This window comes from Cyclopterus lumpus, chromosome 15, assembly GCF_009769545.1.
Source record: "Cyclopterus lumpus isolate fCycLum1 chromosome 15, fCycLum1.pri, whole genome shotgun sequence".
Classification (NCBI taxonomy): Eukaryota; Metazoa; Chordata; class Actinopteri; order Perciformes; family Cyclopteridae; genus Cyclopterus; species Cyclopterus lumpus.
Window position 1 is genome coordinate 539,744 of NC_046980.1, and position 20,743 is coordinate 560,486.

Here is a 20,743-nt window from a genome sequence, read left to right on the forward strand (position 1 = left end):
GATGGGCGTCTCTCACTAACGATGGGCGTCTCTCACTAACGATGGGCGTCTCTCACTAACGATGGGCGTCTCTAACTAACGATGGGCGTCTCTCTCTAACGATGGGCGTCTCTAACTAACGATGGGCGTCTCTCACTAACGATGGGCGTCTCTAACTAACGATGGGCGTCTCTCACTAACGATGGGCGTCTCTAACTAACGATGGGCGTCTCTCTCTAACGATGGGCGTCTCTCTCTAACGATGGGCGTCTCTCACTAACGATGGGCGTCTCTCACTAACGATGGGCGTCTCTCACTAACGATGGGCGTCTCTCACTAACGATGGGCGTCTCCAACGATGGGCGTCTCTCTCTAACGATGGGCGTCTCTAACTAACGATGGGCGTCTCTCACTAACGATGGGCGTCTCTCACTAACGATGGGCGTCTCTCTCTAACGATGGGCGTCTCTCTCTAACGATGGGCGTCTCTCTCTAACGATGGGCGTCTCTCTCTAACGATGGGCGTCTCTCTCTAACGATGGGCGTCTCTAACTAACGATGGGCGTCTCTAACTAACGATGGGCGTCTCTCTCTAACGATGGGCGTCTCTCACTAACGATGGGCGTCTCTAACTAACGATGGGCGTCTCTCTCTAACAATGGGCGTCTCTCTCTAACGATGGGCGTCTCTCTCTAACGATGGGCGTCTCTCACTAACGATGGGCGTCTCTAAGTAACGATGGGCTTCTCTAACTAACGATGGGCGTCTCTAACTAACGATGGACGTCTCTCTCTAACGATGGGCGTCTCTAACTAACGATGGGCGTCTCTAACTAACGATGGGCGTCTCTCTCTAACGATGGGCGTCTCTAACTAACGATGGGCGTCTCTCTCTAACGATGGGCGTCTCTAAGTAACGATGGGCGTCTCTAACTAACGATGGGCGTCTCTAACTAACGATGGGCGTCTCTAACTAACGATGGACGTCTCTCTCTAACGATGGGCGTCTCTCACTAACGATGGGCGTCTCTAACTAACGATGGGCGTCTCTCACTAACGATGGGCGTCTCTCTCTAACGATGGGCGTCTCTCACTAACGATGGGCGTCTCTCACTAACGATGGGCGTCTCTCTCTAACGATGGGCGTCTCTCACTAACGATGGGCGTCTCTCACTAACGATGGGCGTCTCTCACTAACGATGGGCGTCTCTCACTAACGATGGGCGTCTCTCACTAACGATGGGTGTCTCCAACGATGGGCGTCTCTCACTAACGATGGGCGTCTCTAACTAACGATGGGCGTCTCTCTCTAACGATGGGCGTCTCTCTCTAACGATGGGCGTCTCTCACTAACGATGGGCGTCTCTCACTAACGATGGGCGTCTCTCACTAACGATGGGCGTCTCTAACTAACGATGGGCGTCTCTCTCTAACGATGGGCGTCTCTCTCTAACGATGGGCGTCTCTCACTAACGATGGGCGTCTCTCACTAACGATGGGCGTCTCTCACTAACGATGGGTGTCTCCAACGATGGGCGTCTCTCACTAACGATGGGCGTCTAACTAACGATGGGCGTCTCTCACTAACGATGGGCGTCTCTCACTAACGATGGGCGTCTCTCACTAACGATGGGCGTCTCTAACTAACGATGGGCGTCTCTAACTAACGATGGGCGTCTCTAACGATGGGCGTCTCTAACGATGGGCGTCTCTAACTAACGATGGGCGTCTCTCTCTAACGATGGGCGTCTAACTAACGATGGGCGTCTCTCTCTAACGATGGGCGTCTCTAACTAACGATGGGCGTCTAACTAACGATGGGCGTCTCTCACTAACGATGGGCGTCTAACTAACGATGGGCGTCTAACTAACGGTGGGCGTCTAACTAACGGTGGGCGTCTAACTAACGATGGGCGTCTAACTAACGATGGGCGTCTCTCTAACGATGGGCGTCTCTAACTAACGATGGGCGTCTAACTAACGATGGGCGTCTCTAACTAACGATGGGCGTCTCTAACTAACGATGGGCGTCTTTCTCTAACGATGGGCGTCTCTAACTAACGATGGGCGTCTCTCTCGCGTCTCTCTCTAACGATGGGCGTCTCTAACTAACGATGGGCGTCTCTAACTAACGATGGGCGTCTCTCTCTAACGATGGGCGTCTAACTAACGATGGGCGTCTCTCTCTAACGATGGGCGTCTCTCTCTAACGATGGGCGTCTCTAACTAACGATGGGCGTCTAACTAACGATGGGCGTCTCTCACTAACGATGGGCGTCTAACTAACGATGGGCGTCTAACTAACGATGGGCGTCTAACTAACGGTGGGCGTCTAACTAACGATGGGCGTCTAACTAACGATGGGCGTCTAACTAACGATGGGCGTCTCTCTAACGATGGGCGTCTCTCTCTAACGATGGGTGTCTAACTAACGATGGGCGTCTCTCTAACGATGGGCGTCTAACTAACGATGGGCGTCTCTAACTAACGATGGGCGTCTAACTAACGATGGGCGTCTCTCTCTAACGATGGGCGTCTCTCTCTAACGATGGGCGTCTCTAACTAACGATGGGCGTCTCTCTCTAACGATGGGCGTCTCTCTCTAACGATGGGCGTCTCTCTCTAACGATGGGCGTCTCTAACTAACGATGGGCGTCTAACTAACGATGGGCGTCTCTAACTAACGATGGGCGTCTCTAACTAACGATGGGCGTCTTTCTCTAACGATGGGCGTCTCTAACTAACGATGGGCGTCTTTCTCTAACGATGGGCGTCTCTAACTAACGATGGGCGTCTCTCTCGCGTCTCTCTCTAACGATGGTCGTCTCTGACTAACGATGGGCGTCTCTCTCTAACGATGGGCGTCTCTCACTAACGATGGGCGTCTCTAACTAACGATGGGCGTCTCTCTCTAACGATGGGCGTCTCTAACTAACGATGGGCGTCTCTCTCTAACGATGGGCGTCTCTAACTAACGATGGGCGTCTCTCTCTAACGATGGGCGTCTCTAACTAACGATCGGCGTCTCTCACTAACGATGGGCGTCTCTCACTAACGATGGGCGTCTCTCACTAACGATGGGCGTCTCTAACTAACGATGGGCGTCTCTCTCTAACGATGGGCGTCTCTAACTAACGATGGGCGTCTCTCTCTAACGATGGGCGTCTCTAACTAACGATCGGCCTCTCTCTCTAACGATGGGCGTCTCTCTCTAACGATGGGCGTCTCTCACTAACGATGGGCGTCTCTCACTAACGATGGGCGTCTCTCACTAACGATGGGCGTCTCTAACTAACGATGGGCGTCTCTCTCTAACGTTGGGCGTCTCTAACTAACGATGGGCGTCTCTCTAACGATGGGCATCTCTCTAACGATTGGCGTCTCTAACTAACGATGGGCGTCTCTCACTAACGATGGGCGTCTCTCACTAACGATGGGCGTCTCTCACTAACGATGGGCGTCTCTAACTAACGATGGGCGTCTCTCACTAACGATGGGCGTCTCTCACTAACGATGGGCGTCTCTCACTAACGATGGGCGTCTCTCACTAACGATGGGCGTCTCTCACTAACGATGGGCGTCTCTAACTAACGATGGGCGTCTCTCACTAACGATGGGCGTCTCTCACTAACGATGGGCGTCTCTAACTAACGATGGGCGTCTCTCTCTAACGATGGGCGTCTCTCACTAACGATGGGCGTCTCTAACTAACGATGGGCGTCTCTCTCTAACGATGGGCGTCTCTAACTAACGATGGGCGTCTCTCTCTAACGATGGGCGTCTCTCTCTAACGATGGGCGTCTCTCACTAACGATGGGCGTCTCTCACTAACGATGGGCGTCTCTCACTAACGATGGGCGTCTCTCTCTAACGATGGGCGTCTCTAACTAACGATGGGCGTCTCTCACTAACGATGGGCGTCTCTCACTAACGATGGGCGTCTCTCACTAACGATGGGCGTCTCTCACTAACGATGGGCGTCTCTCACTAACGATGGGCGTCTCTCTCTAACGATGGGCGTCTCTCTCTAACGATGGGCGTCTCTCTCTAACGATGGGCGTCTCTAACTAACGATGGGCGTCTCTCTCTAACGATGGGCGTCTCTAACTAACGATGGGCGTCTCTCTCTAACGATGGGCGTCTCTCTCTAACGATGGGCGTCTCTAACTAACGATGGGCGTCTCTCTCTAACGATGGGGCGTCTAACTAACGATGGGCGTCTCTCTCTAACGATGGGCGTCTCTAACTAACGATGGGCGTCTAACTAACGATGGGCGTCTCTCACTAACGATGGGCGTCTAACTAACGATGGGCGTCTCTCTAACGATGGGCGTCTAACTAACGATGGGCGTGTCTAACTAACGATGGGCGTCTAACTAACGATGGGCGTCTCTCTCTAACGATGGCCGTCTCTAACTAACGATGGGCGTCTCTCTCTAACGATGGGCGTCTCTCTCTAACGATGGGCGTCTCTCTCTAACGATGGGCGTCTCTAACTAACGATGGGCGTCTCTCTCTAACGATGGGCGTCTCTAACTAACGATGGGCGTCTAACTAACGATGGGCGTCTTTCTCTAACGATGGGCGTCTCTAACTAACGATGGGCGTCTCTCTCGCGTCTCTCTCTAACGATGGTCGTCTCTAACTAACGATGGGCGTCTCTCTAACGATGGACGTCTCTCTCTAACGATGGGCGTCTCTAACTAACGATGGACGTCTCTAACTAACGATGGGCGTCTCTCTAACGATGGGCGTCTCTCACTAACGATGGGCGTCTAACTAACGATGGGCGTCTCTCTAACGATGGGCGTCTCTCTCTAACGATGGGCGTCTAACTAACAATGGGCGTCTAACTAACAATGGGCGTCTCTCACTAACGATGGGCGTCTAACTAATGATGGCCGTCTCTAACGATGGGCGTCTCTCACTAACGATGGGCGTCTCTCTCTAACGATGGGCGTCTCTCCTCTAACGATGTGCAGAGTTTAGGGGCGTCTCCTCACCGTGGGCTCTATGATTGGCTGGCTGACGATGCCCTCGTACAGCTCCGAGTCCAGCTTCATGTTGACGCCCAGTTCCGGCCTGACGCCGGCGTTCCCATTCAGCCAAAAGTCTTCGTCACTGGCAGCGTTGGGGGCGGCGGCCTCCTCGGCAGCATCCGTGGCTGCAGAGAACGTCAGGAGGAGGGGCTCCTTCACCCGCCGGATCCTGATGGCCCGCTTCCCCCCCCTCAGCTGAGGAAAATACAAACACCGTTATCGAATAAACTCCAGTACTTGAAAAAAACTCTGAAGAGGCGTTCCTCACCGTCGCCACAGTGAACTCAACCTCCTCGTTGACGTCCTCGTCGGTGAACTCAATGTCACTGAAGTTCTCTCTGACGTTGAAGGGAAGCTCGCTGTGCTCGTCACACTTGATGACACCTTCGCTGTCTTTCAGGCTGACGATGACTCCCTGAAACAGTCAGAAACATGGACTCAAAGACAGAAACTGATGCTCCAGGAAATAAAGACGCTCTGATTCCTGTCTGAAGTCTGTGACAAGTTGACCAACCAATTATTCTCCTTAATAATTAGTGAGTGAGAATGTGTGTGAGAATGCATGTTTCAGGGTCGGACCTGCTCTCTGGTCTCGGCGGTGTTGCTGAAGGTGGAGGGGATTTGGGGTTTGATGTTCGTGGCCCGCCTCTTCTCGCTGACGATGTCGGTCAGCAGGTTGATGAGCACCTGGTCGTTCTTCAGCAGCGTCACCGTGCTGTCCTTCCTGTCGAATGTCAGGTTGGTCCTCAGCGGCCCGATGTCCACGTGGACCTGACCCGGGTACTGCCGCTCGCCGGGCTGCAGACAGACCAAAAGAAGACTGGTTAGCAACAGGAAACCGGAAACGGGAAGGAAGGCGGGTGGCGTCTGCACTGACCTGAGGCTCGGCGATGGGCTGGCTGACCACCGCCTCGTAGATCTCAGTGTCCACGTTCTCGGTTCCACCAGGAGCCACCTTCACATCCGTCGCTATCGAACCGTTTTGCTTCAAAAAAAAAAAAAGTGATGAAAACTTGTCTCAAGCCTGACAAGCGTGCCAAATTTGGCTAGTTTTCCAGCTTGCTAAGTACCCCAAAAATGGTCCCAATGTACAAAAATAAAGATCAGAAAAATAATAAAAATCCTAACAATTTCAATAGGGTCCTCTCGGACTGACGAAGTGTCTATAATTATACTTTATAGACACTCAAAGACGCTTAAATGGGTAATGGCGTTTCTATTAAAAATACAAACATGACAGATGTTTTTGGGTGATGAAGATGATGAAGATGAAACAGCCTACCTTCTCCTTGCAGGCGGTAAAGTGAACTCTGACCCCGGGCGTCATGGCTTTTGGGTTTCCAAAGAAGGCGGCAAAGCTGAAGGTGAACTTCTCCAGATCTTCTCTCTCGATGTAGCCGAAGGAGGGCTGAGGATCAGAGATAGGTGGACTCAGATTATGGCCTGAATCTGGATTCAGGCGGACTCAGATTATGGCCTGAATCTGGATTCAGGCGGACACAGATTATGGCCTGGATCTAGATTCAGGCGGACTCAGATTATGGCCTGAATCTGGATTCAGGCGGACTCAGATTATGGCCTGAATCTGGATTCAGGCGGACACAGATTATGGCCTGGATCTAGATTCAGGCGGACTCAGATTGTGGCCTGGATCTAGATTCAGGCGGACTCAGATTATGGCCTGGATCTAGATTCAGGCGGACTCAGATTATGGCCTGGATCTAGATTCAGGCGGACTCAGATTATGGCCTGGATCTGGATTCAGGCGGACTCAGATTATGGCCTGGATCTAGATTCAGGCGGACTCAGATTATGGCCTGGATCTAGATTCAGGCGGACTCAGATTATGGCCTGGATCTAAATTCAGGCGGACTCAGATTATGGCCTGGATCTAGATTCAGGCGGACTCAGATTATGGCCTGGATCTGGATTCACCCATCGTCCCTCCAACAGAGACAGCACTGTTCATATGAAATCCATAGACATCCAAATGAAGACAGACATTTGTGATGCAGAAACAACAACATGGCTTCATCACGAGTCAGGTTACCCCGATGAAGGAGATGATCCCCGTGGACCTGCCAGGAGGAGGCCTGAGGACACAAACACCCGCGTCAGAGACAAGAAGGAGGACACGAGACAAACTGCAGCTTCTAACAACAAACTCACTTATCAAATGTGCGTTTCCCCAGAAGACCCAGAGCTCTGTTGATCTTGGCGGGTTCAGGTTTGGGTCTCGGGGCGGCGGCGGGGTCAGCCACCGGTGTTTTAGTGACGGACGGCTCCTCGGTGGGATTCTTACTTTCCCCCGGAGTCGACTCAGAAACCGGAGCTGAAATCAAGGCTTTGATCTGAAAAACAGACCACATCGACACGTGATCCTGCTGAAGACCTGGACCTCTCAGTACTGATGCCACAAATACTCCAGGAGGGTTAGTTAAACCTGATGACCAGTAGGACCAGTTAGAGTACATTGGATGTGGACCGGTTAGAGCACATTGGATGTGGACCGGTTAGAGCACATTGGATGTGGACCGGTTAGAGCACATTGGATGTGGACCGGTTAGAGCACATTGGATGTGGACCGGTTAGAGCACATTGGATGTGGACCGGTTAGAGCACATTGGATGTGGACCGGTTAGACCACATTGGATGTGGACCAGTTAGAGTACATTGGATGTGGACCGGTTAGAGTACATTGGATGTGGACCGGTTAGACCACATTGGATGTGGACCGGTTAGACCACATTGGATGTGGACCGGTTAGACCACATTGGATGTGACCCGGTTAGACCACATTGGATGTGACCCGGTTAGACCACATTGGATGTGGACCGGTTAGACCACATTGGATGTGGACCGGTTAGACCACATTGGATGTGGACCGGTTAGACCACATTGGATGTGGACCGGTTAGACCACATTGGATGTGGACCAGTTAGACCACATTGGATGTGGACCAGTTAGAGCACATTGGATGTGGACCAGTTAGAGCACATTGGATGTGGACCAGTTAGAGCACATTGGATGTGGACCAGTTAGAGCACATTGGATGTGGACCAGTTAGAGCACATTGGATGTGGACCGGTTAGAGCACATTGGATGTGGACCGGTTAGACCACATTGGATGTGGACCAGTTAGACCACATTGGATGTGGACCAGTTAGAGCACATTGGATGTGGACCAGTTAGAGTACATTGGATGTGGACCGGTTAGACCACATTGGATGTGGACCGGTTAGACCACATTGGATGTGGACCGGTTAGACCACATTGGATGTGGACCGGTTAGACCACATTGGATGTGGACCACGACTGCTTGAAAGACATATGATCACCTTTTCTTAAAAAGGTCCTGAGCTTTTATTTTGAAGGTGTCTGTTCGCTCTCCTTCAAAAGCGAACTTTCGCGTTGTTTTACTCGCCGAACTATTTGTGATCATTAGCACTGGAAGCACCGGAGAGGAGGCGTGGCTTATCGCCATGGAAACAGTTAATTACCGCCGTCCACCATATAAGAAATAACCAGTATTTGTACGTGTTGAGGAATTCCCAAACGTCGGACCATCAAGCCCTCGTGTCTGGGTTCATAACATTAAATATTTATTTATATTACATGTGGATAAAAGCTGCTCCTCAAGACACTGACTTGTTTCCATAGTAACGTTGGTTGTCATAGATTCAGTGAGTCATAAGTTACTTTTATTTCATGTTTGTGGACGAAAGCACCGTTGAGTATTTTTAAAGTCTGAAGTTACTGAATAGTTCTTTATGTTGTATTAGATCGTGTCCTGTTAAACCAGTAAGACGGTTTAGAGGGGTCTGGTCATTAGTTAAACCAGTAAGACGGTTTAGAGGGGTCTGGTCATTAGTTAAACCAGTAAGACGGTTTAGAGGGGTCGGTTTAGAGGGGTCTGGTCATTAGTTAAACCAGTAAGACGGTTTAGAGGGGTCTGGTTGCTAGTTAAACCAGTAAGACGGTTTAGAGGGGTCTGGTCATTAGTTAAACCAGTAAGACGGTTTAGAGGGGTCTGGTCATTAGTTAAACCAGTAAGACGGTTTAGAGGGGTCTGGTCATTAGTTAAACCAGTAAGACGGTTTAGAGGGGTCTGGTCGTTAGTTAAACCAGTAAGACGGTTTAGAGGGGTCTGGTCATTAGTTAAACCAGTAAGACGGTTTAGAGGGGTCTGGTCGTTAGTTAAACCAGTAAGACGGTTTAGAGGGGTCTGGTCGTTAGTTAAACCAGTAAGACGGTTTAGAGGGGTCTGGTCGTTAGTTAAACCAGTAAGACGGTTTAGAGGGGTCTGGTTCCTAGTTAAACCAGTAAGACGGTTTAGAGGGGTCTGGTTCCTAGTTAAACCAGTAAGACGGTTTAGAGGGGTCTGGTCGTTAGTTAAACCAGTAAGACGGTTTAGAGGGGTCTGGTCGTTAGTTAAACCAGTAACACGGTTTAGAGGGGTCTGGTTCCTAGTTAAACCAGTAAGACGGTTTAGAGGGGTCTGGTTGCTAGTTAAACCAGTAAGACGGTTTAGAGGGGTCTGGTCATTAGTTAAACCAGTAAGACGGTTTAGAGGGGTCTGGTCGTTAGTTAAACCAGTAAGACGGTTTAGAGGGGTCTGGTTGCTAGTTAAACCAGTAAGACGGTTTAGAGGGGTCTGGTCATTAGTTAAACCAGTAAGACGGTTTAGAGGGGTCTGGTCGTTAGTTAAACCAGTAAGACGGTTTAGAGGGGTCTGGTTCCTAGTTAAACCAGTAAGACGGTTTAGAGGGGTCTGGTCGTTAGTTAAACCAGTAAGACGGTTTAGAGGGGTCTGGTCATTAGTTAAACCAGTAAGACGGTTTAGAGGGGTCTGGTCGTTAGTTAAACCAGTAAGACGGTTTAGAGGGGTCTGGTCGTTAGTTAAACCAGTAAGACGGTTTAGAGGGGTCTGGTCGTTAGTTAAACCAGTAAGACGGTTTAGAGGGGTCTGGTTGTTAGTTAAACCAGTAAGACGGTTTAGAGGGGTCTGGTCGTTAGTTAAACCAGTAAGACGGTTTAGAGGGGTCTGGTCGTTAGTTAAACCAGTAAGACGGTTTAGAGGGGTCTGGTCATTAGTTAAACCAGTAAGACGGTTTAGAGGGGTCTGGTCGTTAGTTAAACCAGTAAGACGGTTTAGAGGGGTCTGGTCGTTAGTTAAACCAGTAAGACGGTTTAGAGGGGTCTGGTCGTTAGTTAAACCAGTAACACGGTTTAGAGGGGTCTGGTCATTAGTTAAACCAGTAACACGGTTTAGAGGGGTCTGGTCGTTAGTTAAACCAGTAACACGGTTTAGAGGGGTCTGGTCGTTAGTTAAACCAGTAACACGGTTTAGAGGGGTCTGGTTCCTAGTTAAACCAGTAAGACGGTTTAGAGGGGTCTGGTCGTTAGTTAAACCAGTAAGACGGTTTAGAGGGGTCTGGTCGTTAGTTAAACCAGTAACACGGTTTAGAGGGGTCTGGTCGTTAGTTAAACCAGTAAGACGGTTTAGAGGGGTCTGGTCGTTAGTTAAACCAGTAAGACGGTTTAGAGGGGTCTGGTTCCTAGTTAAACCAGTAAGACGGTTTAGAGGGGTCTGGTCGTTAGTTAAACCAGTAAGACGGTTTAGAGGGGTCTGGGTTGTTAGTTAAACCAGTAAGACGGTTTAGAGGGGTCTGGTTCCTAGTTAAACCAGTAAGACGGTTTAGAGGGGTCTGGTTCCTAGTTAAACCAGTAAGACGGTTTAGAGGGGTCTGGTCGTTAGTTAAACCAGTAAGACGGTTTAGAGGGGTCTGGTTCCTAGTTAAACCAGTAAGACGGTTTAGAGGGGTCTGGTTCCTAGTTAAACCAGTAAGACGGTTTAGAGGGGTCTGGTTGCTAGTTAAACCAGTAAGACGGTTTAGAGGGGTCTGGTCGTTAGTTAAACCAGTAAGACGGTTTAGAGGGGTCTGGTTCCTAGTTAAACCAGTAAGACGGTTTAGAGGGGTCTGGGTTGTTAGTTAAACCAGTAAGACGGTTTAGAGGGGTCTGGTTCCTAGTTAAACCAGTAAGACGGTTTAGAGGGGTCTGGTTCCTAGTTAAACCAGTAAGACGGTTTAGAGGGGTCTGGTTGCTAGTTAAACCAGTAAGACGGTTTAGAGGGGTCTGGTCGTTAGTTAAACCAGTAAGACGGTTTAGAGGGGTCTGGTTCCTAGTTAAACCAGTAAGACGGTTTAGAGGGGTCTGGGTTGTTAGTTAAACCAGTAAGACGGTTTAGAGGGGTCTGGTTCCTAGTTAAACCAGTAAGACGGTTTAGAGGGGTCTGGTTGCTAGTTAAACCAGTAAGACGGTTTAGAGGGGTCTGGTTGCTAGTTAAACCAGTAAGACGGTTTAGAGGGGTCTGGTCGTTAGTTAAACCAGTAAGACGGTTTAGAGGGGTCTGGTCGTTAGTTAAACCAGTAAGACGGTTTAGAGGGGTCTGGTTCCTAGTTAAACCAGTAAGACGGTTTAGAGGGGTCTGGTTCCTAGTTAAACCAGTAAGACGGTTTAGAGGGGTCTGGTTGCTAGTTAAACCAGTAAGACGGTTTAGAGGGGTCTGGTTGTTAGTTAAACCAGTAAGACGGTTTAGAGGGGTCTGGTCGTTAGTTAAACCAGTAAGACGGTTTAGAGGGGTCTGGTCGTTAGTTAAACCAGTAAGACGGTTTAGAGGGGTCTGGTCGTTAGTTAAACCAGTAAGACGGTTTAGAGGGGTCTGGTCGTTAGTTAAACCAGTAAGACGGTTTAGAGGGGTCTGGTCGTTAGTTAAACCAGTAAGACGGTTTAGAGGGGTCTGGTCATTAGTTAAACCAGTAAGACGGTTTAGAGGGGTCTGGTCGTTAGTTAAACCAGTAAGACGGTTTAGAGGGGTCTGGTCGTTAGTTAAACCAGTAAGACGGTTTAGAGGGGTCTGGTTCCTAGTTAAACCAGTAAGACGGTTTAGAGGGGTCTGGTTCCTAGTTAAACCAGTAAGACGGTTTAGAGGGGTCTGGTCGTTAGTTAAACCAGTAAGACGGTTTAGAGGGGTCTGGTCGTTAGTTAAACCAGTAACACGGTTTAGAGGGGTCTGGTTCCTAGTTAAACCAGTAAGACGGTTTAGAGGGGTCTGGTTGCTAGTTAAACCAGTAAGACGGTTTAGAGGGGTCTGGTCATTAGTTAAACCAGTAAGACGGTTTAGAGGGGTCTGGTCGTTAGTTAAACCAGTAAGACGGTTTAGAGGGGTCTGGTTGCTAGTTAAACCAGTAAGACGGTTTAGAGGGGTCTGGTCATTAGTTAAACCAGTAAGACGGTTTAGAGGGGTCTGGTCGTTAGTTAAACCAGTAAGACGGTTTAGAGGGGTCTGGTTCCTAGTTAAACCAGTAAGACGGTTTAGAGGGGTCTGGTCGTTAGTTAAACCAGTAAGACGGTTTAGAGGGGTCTGGTCATTAGTTAAACCAGTAAGACGGTTTAGAGGGGTCTGGTCGTTAGTTAAACCAGTAAGACGGTTTAGAGGGGTCTGGTCGTTAGTTAAACCAGTAAGACGGTTTAGAGGGGTCTGGTCGTTAGTTAAACCAGTAAGACGGTTTAGAGGGGTCTGGTTGTTAGTTAAACCAGTAAGACGGTTTAGAGGGGTCTGGTCGTTAGTTAAACCAGTAAGACGGTTTAGAGGGGTCTGGTCGTTAGTTAAACCAGTAAGACGGTTTAGAGGGGTCTGGTCATTAGTTAAACCAGTAAGACGGTTTAGAGGGGTCTGGTCGTTAGTTAAACCAGTAAGACGGTTTAGAGGGGTCTGGTCGTTAGTTAAACCAGTAAGACGGTTTAGAGGGGTCTGGTCGTTAGTTAAACCAGTAACACGGTTTAGAGGGGTCTGGTCATTAGTTAAACCAGTAACACGGTTTAGAGGGGTCTGGTCGTTAGTTAAACCAGTAACACGGTTTAGAGGGGTCTGGTCGTTAGTTAAACCAGTAACACGGTTTAGAGGGGTCTGGTTCCTAGTTAAACCAGTAAGACGGTTTAGAGGGGTCTGGTCGTTAGTTAAACCAGTAAGACGGTTTAGAGGGGTCTGGTCGTTAGTTAAACCAGTAACACGGTTTAGAGGGGTCTGGTCGTTAGTTAAACCAGTAAGACGGTTTAGAGGGGTCTGGTCGTTAGTTAAACCAGTAAGACGGTTTAGAGGGGTCTGGTTCCTAGTTAAACCAGTAAGACGGTTTAGAGGGGTCTGGTCGTTAGTTAAACCAGTAAGACGGTTTAGAGGGGTCTGGGTTGTTAGTTAAACCAGTAAGACGGTTTAGAGGGGTCTGGTTCCTAGTTAAACCAGTAAGACGGTTTAGAGGGGTCTGGTTCCTAGTTAAACCAGTAAGACGGTTTAGAGGGGTCTGGTCGTTAGTTAAACCAGTAAGACGGTTTAGAGGGGTCTGGTTCCTAGTTAAACCAGTAAGACGGTTTAGAGGGGTCTGGTTCCTAGTTAAACCAGTAAGACGGTTTAGAGGGGTCTGGTTGCTAGTTAAACCAGTAAGACGGTTTAGAGGGGTCTGGTCGTTAGTTAAACCAGTAAGACGGTTTAGAGGGGTCTGGTCGTTAGTTAAACCAGTAAGACGGTTTAGAGGGGTCTGGTCGTTAGTTAAACCAGTAAGACGGTTTAGAGGGGTCTGGTCGTTAGTTAAACCAGTAAGACGGTTTAGAGGGGTCTGGTCGTTAGTTAAACCAGTAAGACGGTTTAGAGGGGTCTGGTCATTAGTTAAACCAGTAAGACGGTTTAGAGGGGTCTGGTCGTTAGTTAAACCAGTAAGACGGTTTAGAGGGGTCTGGTTGTTAGTTAAACCAGTAAGACGGTTTAGAGGGGTCTGGTCGTTAGTTAAACCAGTAAGACGGTTTAGAGGGGTCTGGTCGTTAGTTAAACCAGTAAGACGGTTTAGAGGGGTCTGGTTGCTAGTTAAACCAGTAAGACGGTTTAGAGGGGTCTGGTTCCTAGTTAAACCAGTAAGACGGTTTAGAGGGGTCTGGTTGCTAGTTAAACCAGTAAGACGGTTTAGAGGGGTCTGGTCGTTAGTTAAACCAGTAAGACGGTTTAGAGGGGTCTGGTTCCTAGTTAAACCAGTAAGACGGTTTAGAGGGGTCTGGGTTGTTAGTTAAACCAGTAAGACGGTTTAGAGGGGTCTGGTTCCTAGTTAAACCAGTAAGACGGTTTAGAGGGGTCTGGTTCCTAGTTAAACCAGTAAGACGGTTTAGAGGGGTCTGGTTGCTAGTTAAACCAGTAAGACGGTTTAGAGGGGTCTGGTTGCTAGTTAAACCAGTAAGACGGTTTAGAGGGGTCTGGTCGTTAGTTAAACCAGTAAGACGGTTTAGAGGGGTCTGGTTCCTAGTTAAACCAGTAAGACGGTTTAGAGGGGTCTGGGTTGTTAGTTAAACCAGTAAGACGGTTTAGAGGGGTCTGGTTCCTAGTTAAACCAGTAAGACGGTTTAGAGGGGTCTGGTCGTTAGTTAAACCAGTAAGACGGTTTAGAGGGGTCTGGTCGTTAGTTAAACCAGTTAGACGGTTTAGAGGGGTCTGGTTGCTAGTTAAACCAGTAAGACGGTTTAGAGGGGTCTGGTTGCTAGTTAAACCAGTAAGACGGTTTAGAGGGGTCTGGTCATTAGTTAAACCAGTAAGACGGTTTAGAGGGGTCTGGTTGCTAGTTAAACCAGTAAGACGGTTTAGAGGGGTCTGGTCATTAGTTAAACCAGTAAGACGGTTTAGAGGGGTCTGGTCGTTAGTTAAACCAGTAAGACGGTTTAGAGGGGTCTGGTCGTTAGTTAAACCAGTAAGACGGTTTAGAGGGGTCTGGTCATTAGTTAAACCAGTAAGACGGTTTAGAGGGGTCTGGTTGCTAGTTAAACCAGTAAGACGGTTTAGAGGGGTCTGGTCATTAGTTAAACCAGTAAGACGGTTTAGAGGGGTCTGGTCATTAGTTAAACCAGTAAGACGGTTTAGAGGGGTCTGGTCGTTAGTTAAACCAGTAAGACGGTTTAGAGGGGTCTGGTCATTAGTTAAACCAGTAAGACGGTTTAGAGGGGTCTGGTTGCTAGTTAAACCAGTAAGACGGTTTAGAGGGGTCTGGTTGCTAGTTAAACCAGTAAGACGGTTTAGAGGGGTCTGGTCATTAGTTAAACCAGTAAGACGGTTTAGAGGGGTCTGGTCGTTAGTTAAACCAGTAAGACGGTTTAGAGGGGTCTGGTCGTTAGTTAAACCAGTAACACGGTTTAGAGGGGTCTGGTCGTTAGTTAAACCAGTAACACGGTTTAGAGGGGTCTGGTTCCTAGTTAAACCAGTAAGACGGTTTAGAGGGGTCTGGTTGCTAGTTAAACCAGTAAGACGGTTTAGAGGGGTCTGGTTGCTAGTTAAACCAGTAAGACGGTTTAGAGGGGTCTGGTTCCTAGTTAAACCAGTAAGACGGTTTAGAGGGGTCTGGTTGCTAGTTAAACCAGTAAGACGGTTTAGAGGGGTCTGGTCGTTAGTTAAACCAGTAAGACGGTTTAGAGGGGTCTGGTTCCTAGTTAAACCAGTAAGACGGTTTAGAGGGGTCTGGGTTGTTAGTTAAACCAGTAAGACGGTTTAGAGGGGTCTGGTTCCTAGTTAAACCAGTAAGACGGTTTAGAGGGGTCTGGTTCCTAGTTAAACCAGTAAGACGGTTTAGAGGGGTCTGGTTGCTAGTTAAACCAGTAAGACGGTTTAGAGGGGTCTGGTTCCTAGTTAAACCAGTAAGACGGTTTAGAGGGGTCTGGTTGCTAGTTAAACCAGTAAGACGGTTTAGAGGGGTCTGGTCGTTAGTTAAACCAGTAAGACGGTTTAGAGGGGTCTGGTTCCTAGTTAAACCAGTAAGACGGTTTAGAGGGGTCTGGGTTGTTAGTTAAACCAGTAAGACGGTTTAGAGGGGTCTGGTTCCTAGTTAAACCAGTAAGACGGTTTAGAGGGGTCTGGGTTGTTAGTTAAACCAGTAAGACGGTTTAGAGGGGTCTGGTTCCTAGTTAAACCAGTAAGACGGTTTAGAGGGGTCTGGTTCCTAGTTAAACCAGTAAGACGGTTTAGAGGGGTCTGGTTGCTAGTTAAACCAGTAAGACGGTTTAGAGGGGTCTGGTTGCTAGTTAAACCAGTAAGACGGTTTAGAGGGGTCTGGTCGTTAGTTAAACCAGTAAGACGGTTTAGAGGGGTCTGGTTCCTAGTTAAACCAGTAAGACGGTTTAGAGGGGTCTGGGTTGTTAGTTAAACCAGTAAGACGGTTTAGAGGGGTCTGGTCGTTAGTTAAACCAGTAAGACGGTTTAGAGGGGTCTGGTTCCTAGTTAAACCAGTAAGACGGTTTAGAGGGGTCTGGTTGCTAGTTAAACCAGTAAGACGGTTTAGAGGGGTCTGGTTGCTAGTTAAACCAGTAAGACGGTTTAGAGGGGTCTGGTCGTTAGTTAAACCAGTAAGACGGTTTAGAGGGGTCTGGTTGCTAGTTAAACCAGTAAGACGGTTTAGAGGGGTCTGGTCGTTAGTTAAACCAGTAAGACGGTTTAGAGGGGTCTGGTCGTTAGTTAAACCAGTAAGACGGTTTAGAGGGGTCTGGTTGCTAGTTAAACCAGTAAGACGGTTTAGAGGGGTCTGGTTCCTAGTTAAACCTGATGACCAGAAGATAAACTGGGTATGTTGAAACCTCATCCTTGTACAGGGACCAGGTCTCTGAGGTACTCACCCACTCAGGCTGATCCGGCGGTGGGTTGAGCATGGCCTCCTCCACCACGGCCTGAACACAGAGAAGCTCATCAATCATCCAATACCATCAATACGTGAACGGAGGACCGGTGGAGGACCTGCTCACCTGTCCTGTCCAGCCGGGGGGGGGGAAGCTCAGGTAGCCCAGTGGAGGGGGGACGGGCACCGGTCCGTAGGCCGCGGGGTCTGGGGGAGGAACCGGTGGCACGGGCAGTATGGGTCCGGGTGGAACAGGCTCGAGCCCCCAGTCAGGGGGTCCCCAGCCCGGAGGTCTCCAGTCCTCGGGGTGGGGGGCTCTCCAGTCCTCGGGGTGAGGGGGTCTCCAGTCCTCGGGGTGAGGGGGTCTCCAGTCCTCGGGGTGGGGGGCTCTCCAGTCATCCGGGTGGGGGGCTCTCCAGTCCTCGGGGTGGGGCGGTCTCCAGTCTTCGGGGTGGGGGGGTCTCCAGTCCTCGAGGTGAAGCCCCCAGCCCGGGGGCGGGGATGGTCCTCTCGGACCCCACCCGCCGGACTCTCTCGGACCCCACCCTCCGGGGGGCGGAGGCCCCCACCCTCCGGGCGGAGGTGGACCCCATTCCTCAGGCGGCAGAGGCCACCCTCCGGGCGGAGGAGGGCCCCAGTCTTCCGGGTGCGGAGGGGGACCCCAACCCCCCGGCGGAGGGGGACCCCAACCCCCCATGTCGAGGGGTCCCATGTGGGGTCGGGTCCGCATGGGTCTCATGTCCTCAAACCCGGAAGTGACGCAGTGAACTCACGGCGCATCAACACAAAGACGTCGGTTAACTTTAGTAAACTAATGTATTTATATAAATACCGTTTAAAGCTGATGTATTTATATTAAATAAAACAGTTTAAAGCTGCTCAAAACGCCACGAAGCTACGACGTTCTTCTTCTTCTTCTTCTTCTTCTGCTGCTTCTTCTTCTTCTGGTACTGCTGCCGCCGCTTCTTCTTCGTGGGTTTTAATGGCAGACGAGGCGCCACAGCGCTCTGCGGTGGAAACAGTCACTGCATCTTATTGTCCTGACGAAGATAAATAAGATTAAATATAATAAAATAAACTCAGTCGTTAAATATGAAGATAGTACAAATGAATTCAGTCTTTAAATATAAATATAATTAAATAAATTCAGTCGTTAAATATAAATATAATTAAATAAACTCAAGAGTTGTTAAATATAAATATAATAAAATAAACTCAAGAGTCGTTAAAAATAAATATAATATGGTCATACGGCAGAGTGGTATAGGTAATCTAAAACGAGCTGATCCCGGTGATACTTCCCCCTGAACTGGGCTTTAAAACCCAGAAACAAGCAATTATCTCAGCTATGAAAGAAGAAAAGGATCAAAATGTGGATCATTTGGACCAATATCGGTTTTAAATATAGATTATACACTTCCATTATGGCAAGACGATTAGAGTTTTTATAAATGCTGATACATAATGATCAGACAGGGTTTATACACACAAGATAATATACGAAGGACACTACACATTATGGATCATATACAAAAAAATAAGATAGAAGCAATAGTGATAAGTGTAGATGCTGAAAAGGCTTTTGACTCTGTTAACTGGACTTTTCTTTAGAGAGTCCTTCATTTGGTCTAAATGACACAATTATTAAAACAATTCAGGCATTATATGATAAACCCACCACCAGGATTAAAGTCAATGGATATTTATCAAACAATTTAAATCTAGAAAGAGGTACAAGACGGTCTTTGGAGCCACTTGCTCAATATATTAGACATAATGAAGATATTAGAGTAATCACTACTAAAGGTACGCAGATGACATCTTGATCCACGTGGCGCAACCAACATACTCTCTACCTAAACTGATGCAGTCATTTGAACAGTATGGTAAATTATCAGGATACAAGATTAACGTGGGTAAAACCCAGCTACTTTCATATAACTATAGCCCTCCAAGAGAAATTGAAAATTAATATGCCATCGCATGGCAATTAACATCCTTCAAATATCTGGGCATCAATATTACAAAAGATCTCTAAACTTGCAGAATATAACTATGATCCACTATTAAGGAAAATTAAGGAAGACATAGCAATATGGAATTTAATTCCTTTCCTAAGTTTCACTGCGAGGATTGAATGCATTAAAATTAATATACTGCCCAGACTACTTTATCTACTTCAAACTCTACCAACAGAGATCAACCAAAACCAATTTCATGAATGGGACAAGATGTTATCGAGGTATATTTGGACAGTGAAACGACCCCGGGTCCATCTCAAAACCTTACAACTACCTAAAGAACAGGGAGGATGGGGCCTACAGGTTATTATTCATAATCACAGATGAGCTGTAGGAATCATATAAGGCTCAATGGAAACCTTTTTTAAACACTCAACAAACACGTTAGTAAAATCCCAAACTAACATGGGACTATAATCTAGGAGGTTTTCGACTGCCCAATTAAAACATATATTATTTAGGGGCCCAGATGATATATTTTTTTGCATTCTTTGACGGTGATGCTGCCCCTCTTGGATACAAATTGGACTTCATCCTCTGAAAGAAGGAACTTACAGTGATTTTATTTATAAATGGAACTCCTAAACCATATCCAACAGGACAGATAATCCTATGTTGAAACATTTCATTAAAATATGGCATGAAGTTAAAAGAAATCTTGGGCTAAATGTTAGACTGTCACCAAAAACACCTCTAAGACTAAATTAACTTGTAATAATATTCTGAAGACTTGTCATGAAAGGGCAATCCAGCACCTGTAAGATTGCTTTGATAAAGGACGTCTCATGTCTTTTGAAGAACTGAAGACAAAGTATGAACTTTCTTTTGTTACCTCCAGTTAAGATCTTTTTTGAGGACCAACCTGGGCCCTGAAATGACTTTACCTGTGTTAACTAATGTGGAACAATTGCTTCATGAGAGAAATGGGTACATATTTATTTCTAAAATGTACTGAATGAGGGCCCAAAACCAGGATTACACCGATCCAGGATCAGACTTGAATATAGCAATTGATGAACACCTCTGGTCCGACTTGTGCCAGAACCGTTTGTCATTAATGGCTAATGCACGGTACAGATTTGTGCATTATCATGTTCTTCATCGACTGTACCTCACCCCACAGAAGCCACATGAACCCAGACCTGACAGAAATGTGCTTCAGATGTAGTGTAGAGGCTCCTTCCTACACTGTACCTGGCTTTGCACAAAGGTGAGGTATTTTTGGTATGACTTTTGTAATGCCTTAACTAAGATCACAGGGGTTACCTTTCCATTGGATCCTTAAGTAAGATCACAGGGGTTACCTTTCCATTGGATCCTTAACTAAGATCACAGGGGTTACCTTTCCATTGGATCCTTAACTAAGATCACAGGGGTTACCTTTCCATTGAATCCTTAACTAAGATCACAGGGGTTACCTTTCCATTGAATCCTTAACTAAGATCACAGGGGTTACCTTTCCATTGGATCCTTAAGTAAGATCACAGGGGTTACCTTTCCATTGGATCCTTAACTAAGATCACAGGGGTTACCTTTCCATTGGATCCTTAAGATCACAGGGGTTACCTTTCCATTGGATCCTTAACTAAGATCACAGGGGTTACCTTTCCATTGGATCCTTAACTAAGATCACAGGGGTTACCTTTCCATTGGATCCTTAACTAAGATCACAGGGGTTACCTTTCCATTGGATCCGATCCTTAACTAAGATCACAGGGGTTACCTTTCCATTGAATCCTTAACTAAGATCACAGGGGTTACCTTTCCATTGGATCCTTAACTAAGATCACAGGGGTTACCTTTCCATCGGATCCTCCATTGGATCCTTAACTAAGATCACAGGGGTTACCTTTCCATCGGATCCTTAACTAAGATCACAGGGGTTACCTTTCCATTGAATCCTTAACTAAGATCACAGGGGTTACCTTTCCATTGGATCCTTAACTAAGATCACAGGGGTTACCTTTCCATTGGATCCTTAACTAAGATCACAGGGGTTACCTTTCCAT

At 47.8% G+C, this 20,743-nt stretch overlaps 1 protein-coding gene across 2 annotated transcripts in view; it reads right to left on the minus strand.

Moving 5' to 3' along the window:
* si:dkeyp-121d4.3 (microtubule-associated protein 1B) overlaps nucleotides 1–17,687 on the minus strand; it is a 43,488-nt gene extending 25,801 nt beyond the window's left edge. The window contains exons 1-9 of one of the 2 annotated variants that reach the window (XM_034552252.1): nucleotides 16,841–17,680; nucleotides 16,715–16,765; nucleotides 7,187–7,368; nucleotides 7,068–7,110; nucleotides 6,300–6,425; nucleotides 5,895–6,002; nucleotides 5,597–5,815; nucleotides 5,286–5,432; nucleotides 4,982–5,212 (exon numbers count right to left, since the gene is read on the minus strand). In XM_034552252.1, the coding sequence (XP_034408143.1) occupies nucleotides 4,982–5,212; nucleotides 5,286–5,432; nucleotides 5,597–5,815; nucleotides 5,895–6,002; nucleotides 6,300–6,425; nucleotides 7,068–7,110; nucleotides 7,187–7,368; nucleotides 16,715–16,765; nucleotides 16,841–17,452 (1,719 nt within the window). In that variant the 5' untranslated portion in view covers nucleotides 17,453–17,680. Of the gene's footprint in view, nucleotides 1–4,981; nucleotides 5,213–5,285; nucleotides 5,433–5,596; nucleotides 5,816–5,894; nucleotides 6,003–6,299; nucleotides 6,426–7,067; nucleotides 7,111–7,186; nucleotides 7,369–16,714; nucleotides 16,766–16,840 lie in introns of both variants that reach the window. The other variant, XM_034552251.1, reaches the window with a different exon arrangement.
* Between the last annotated feature and the right edge of the window lie 3,056 nt (nucleotides 17,688–20,743).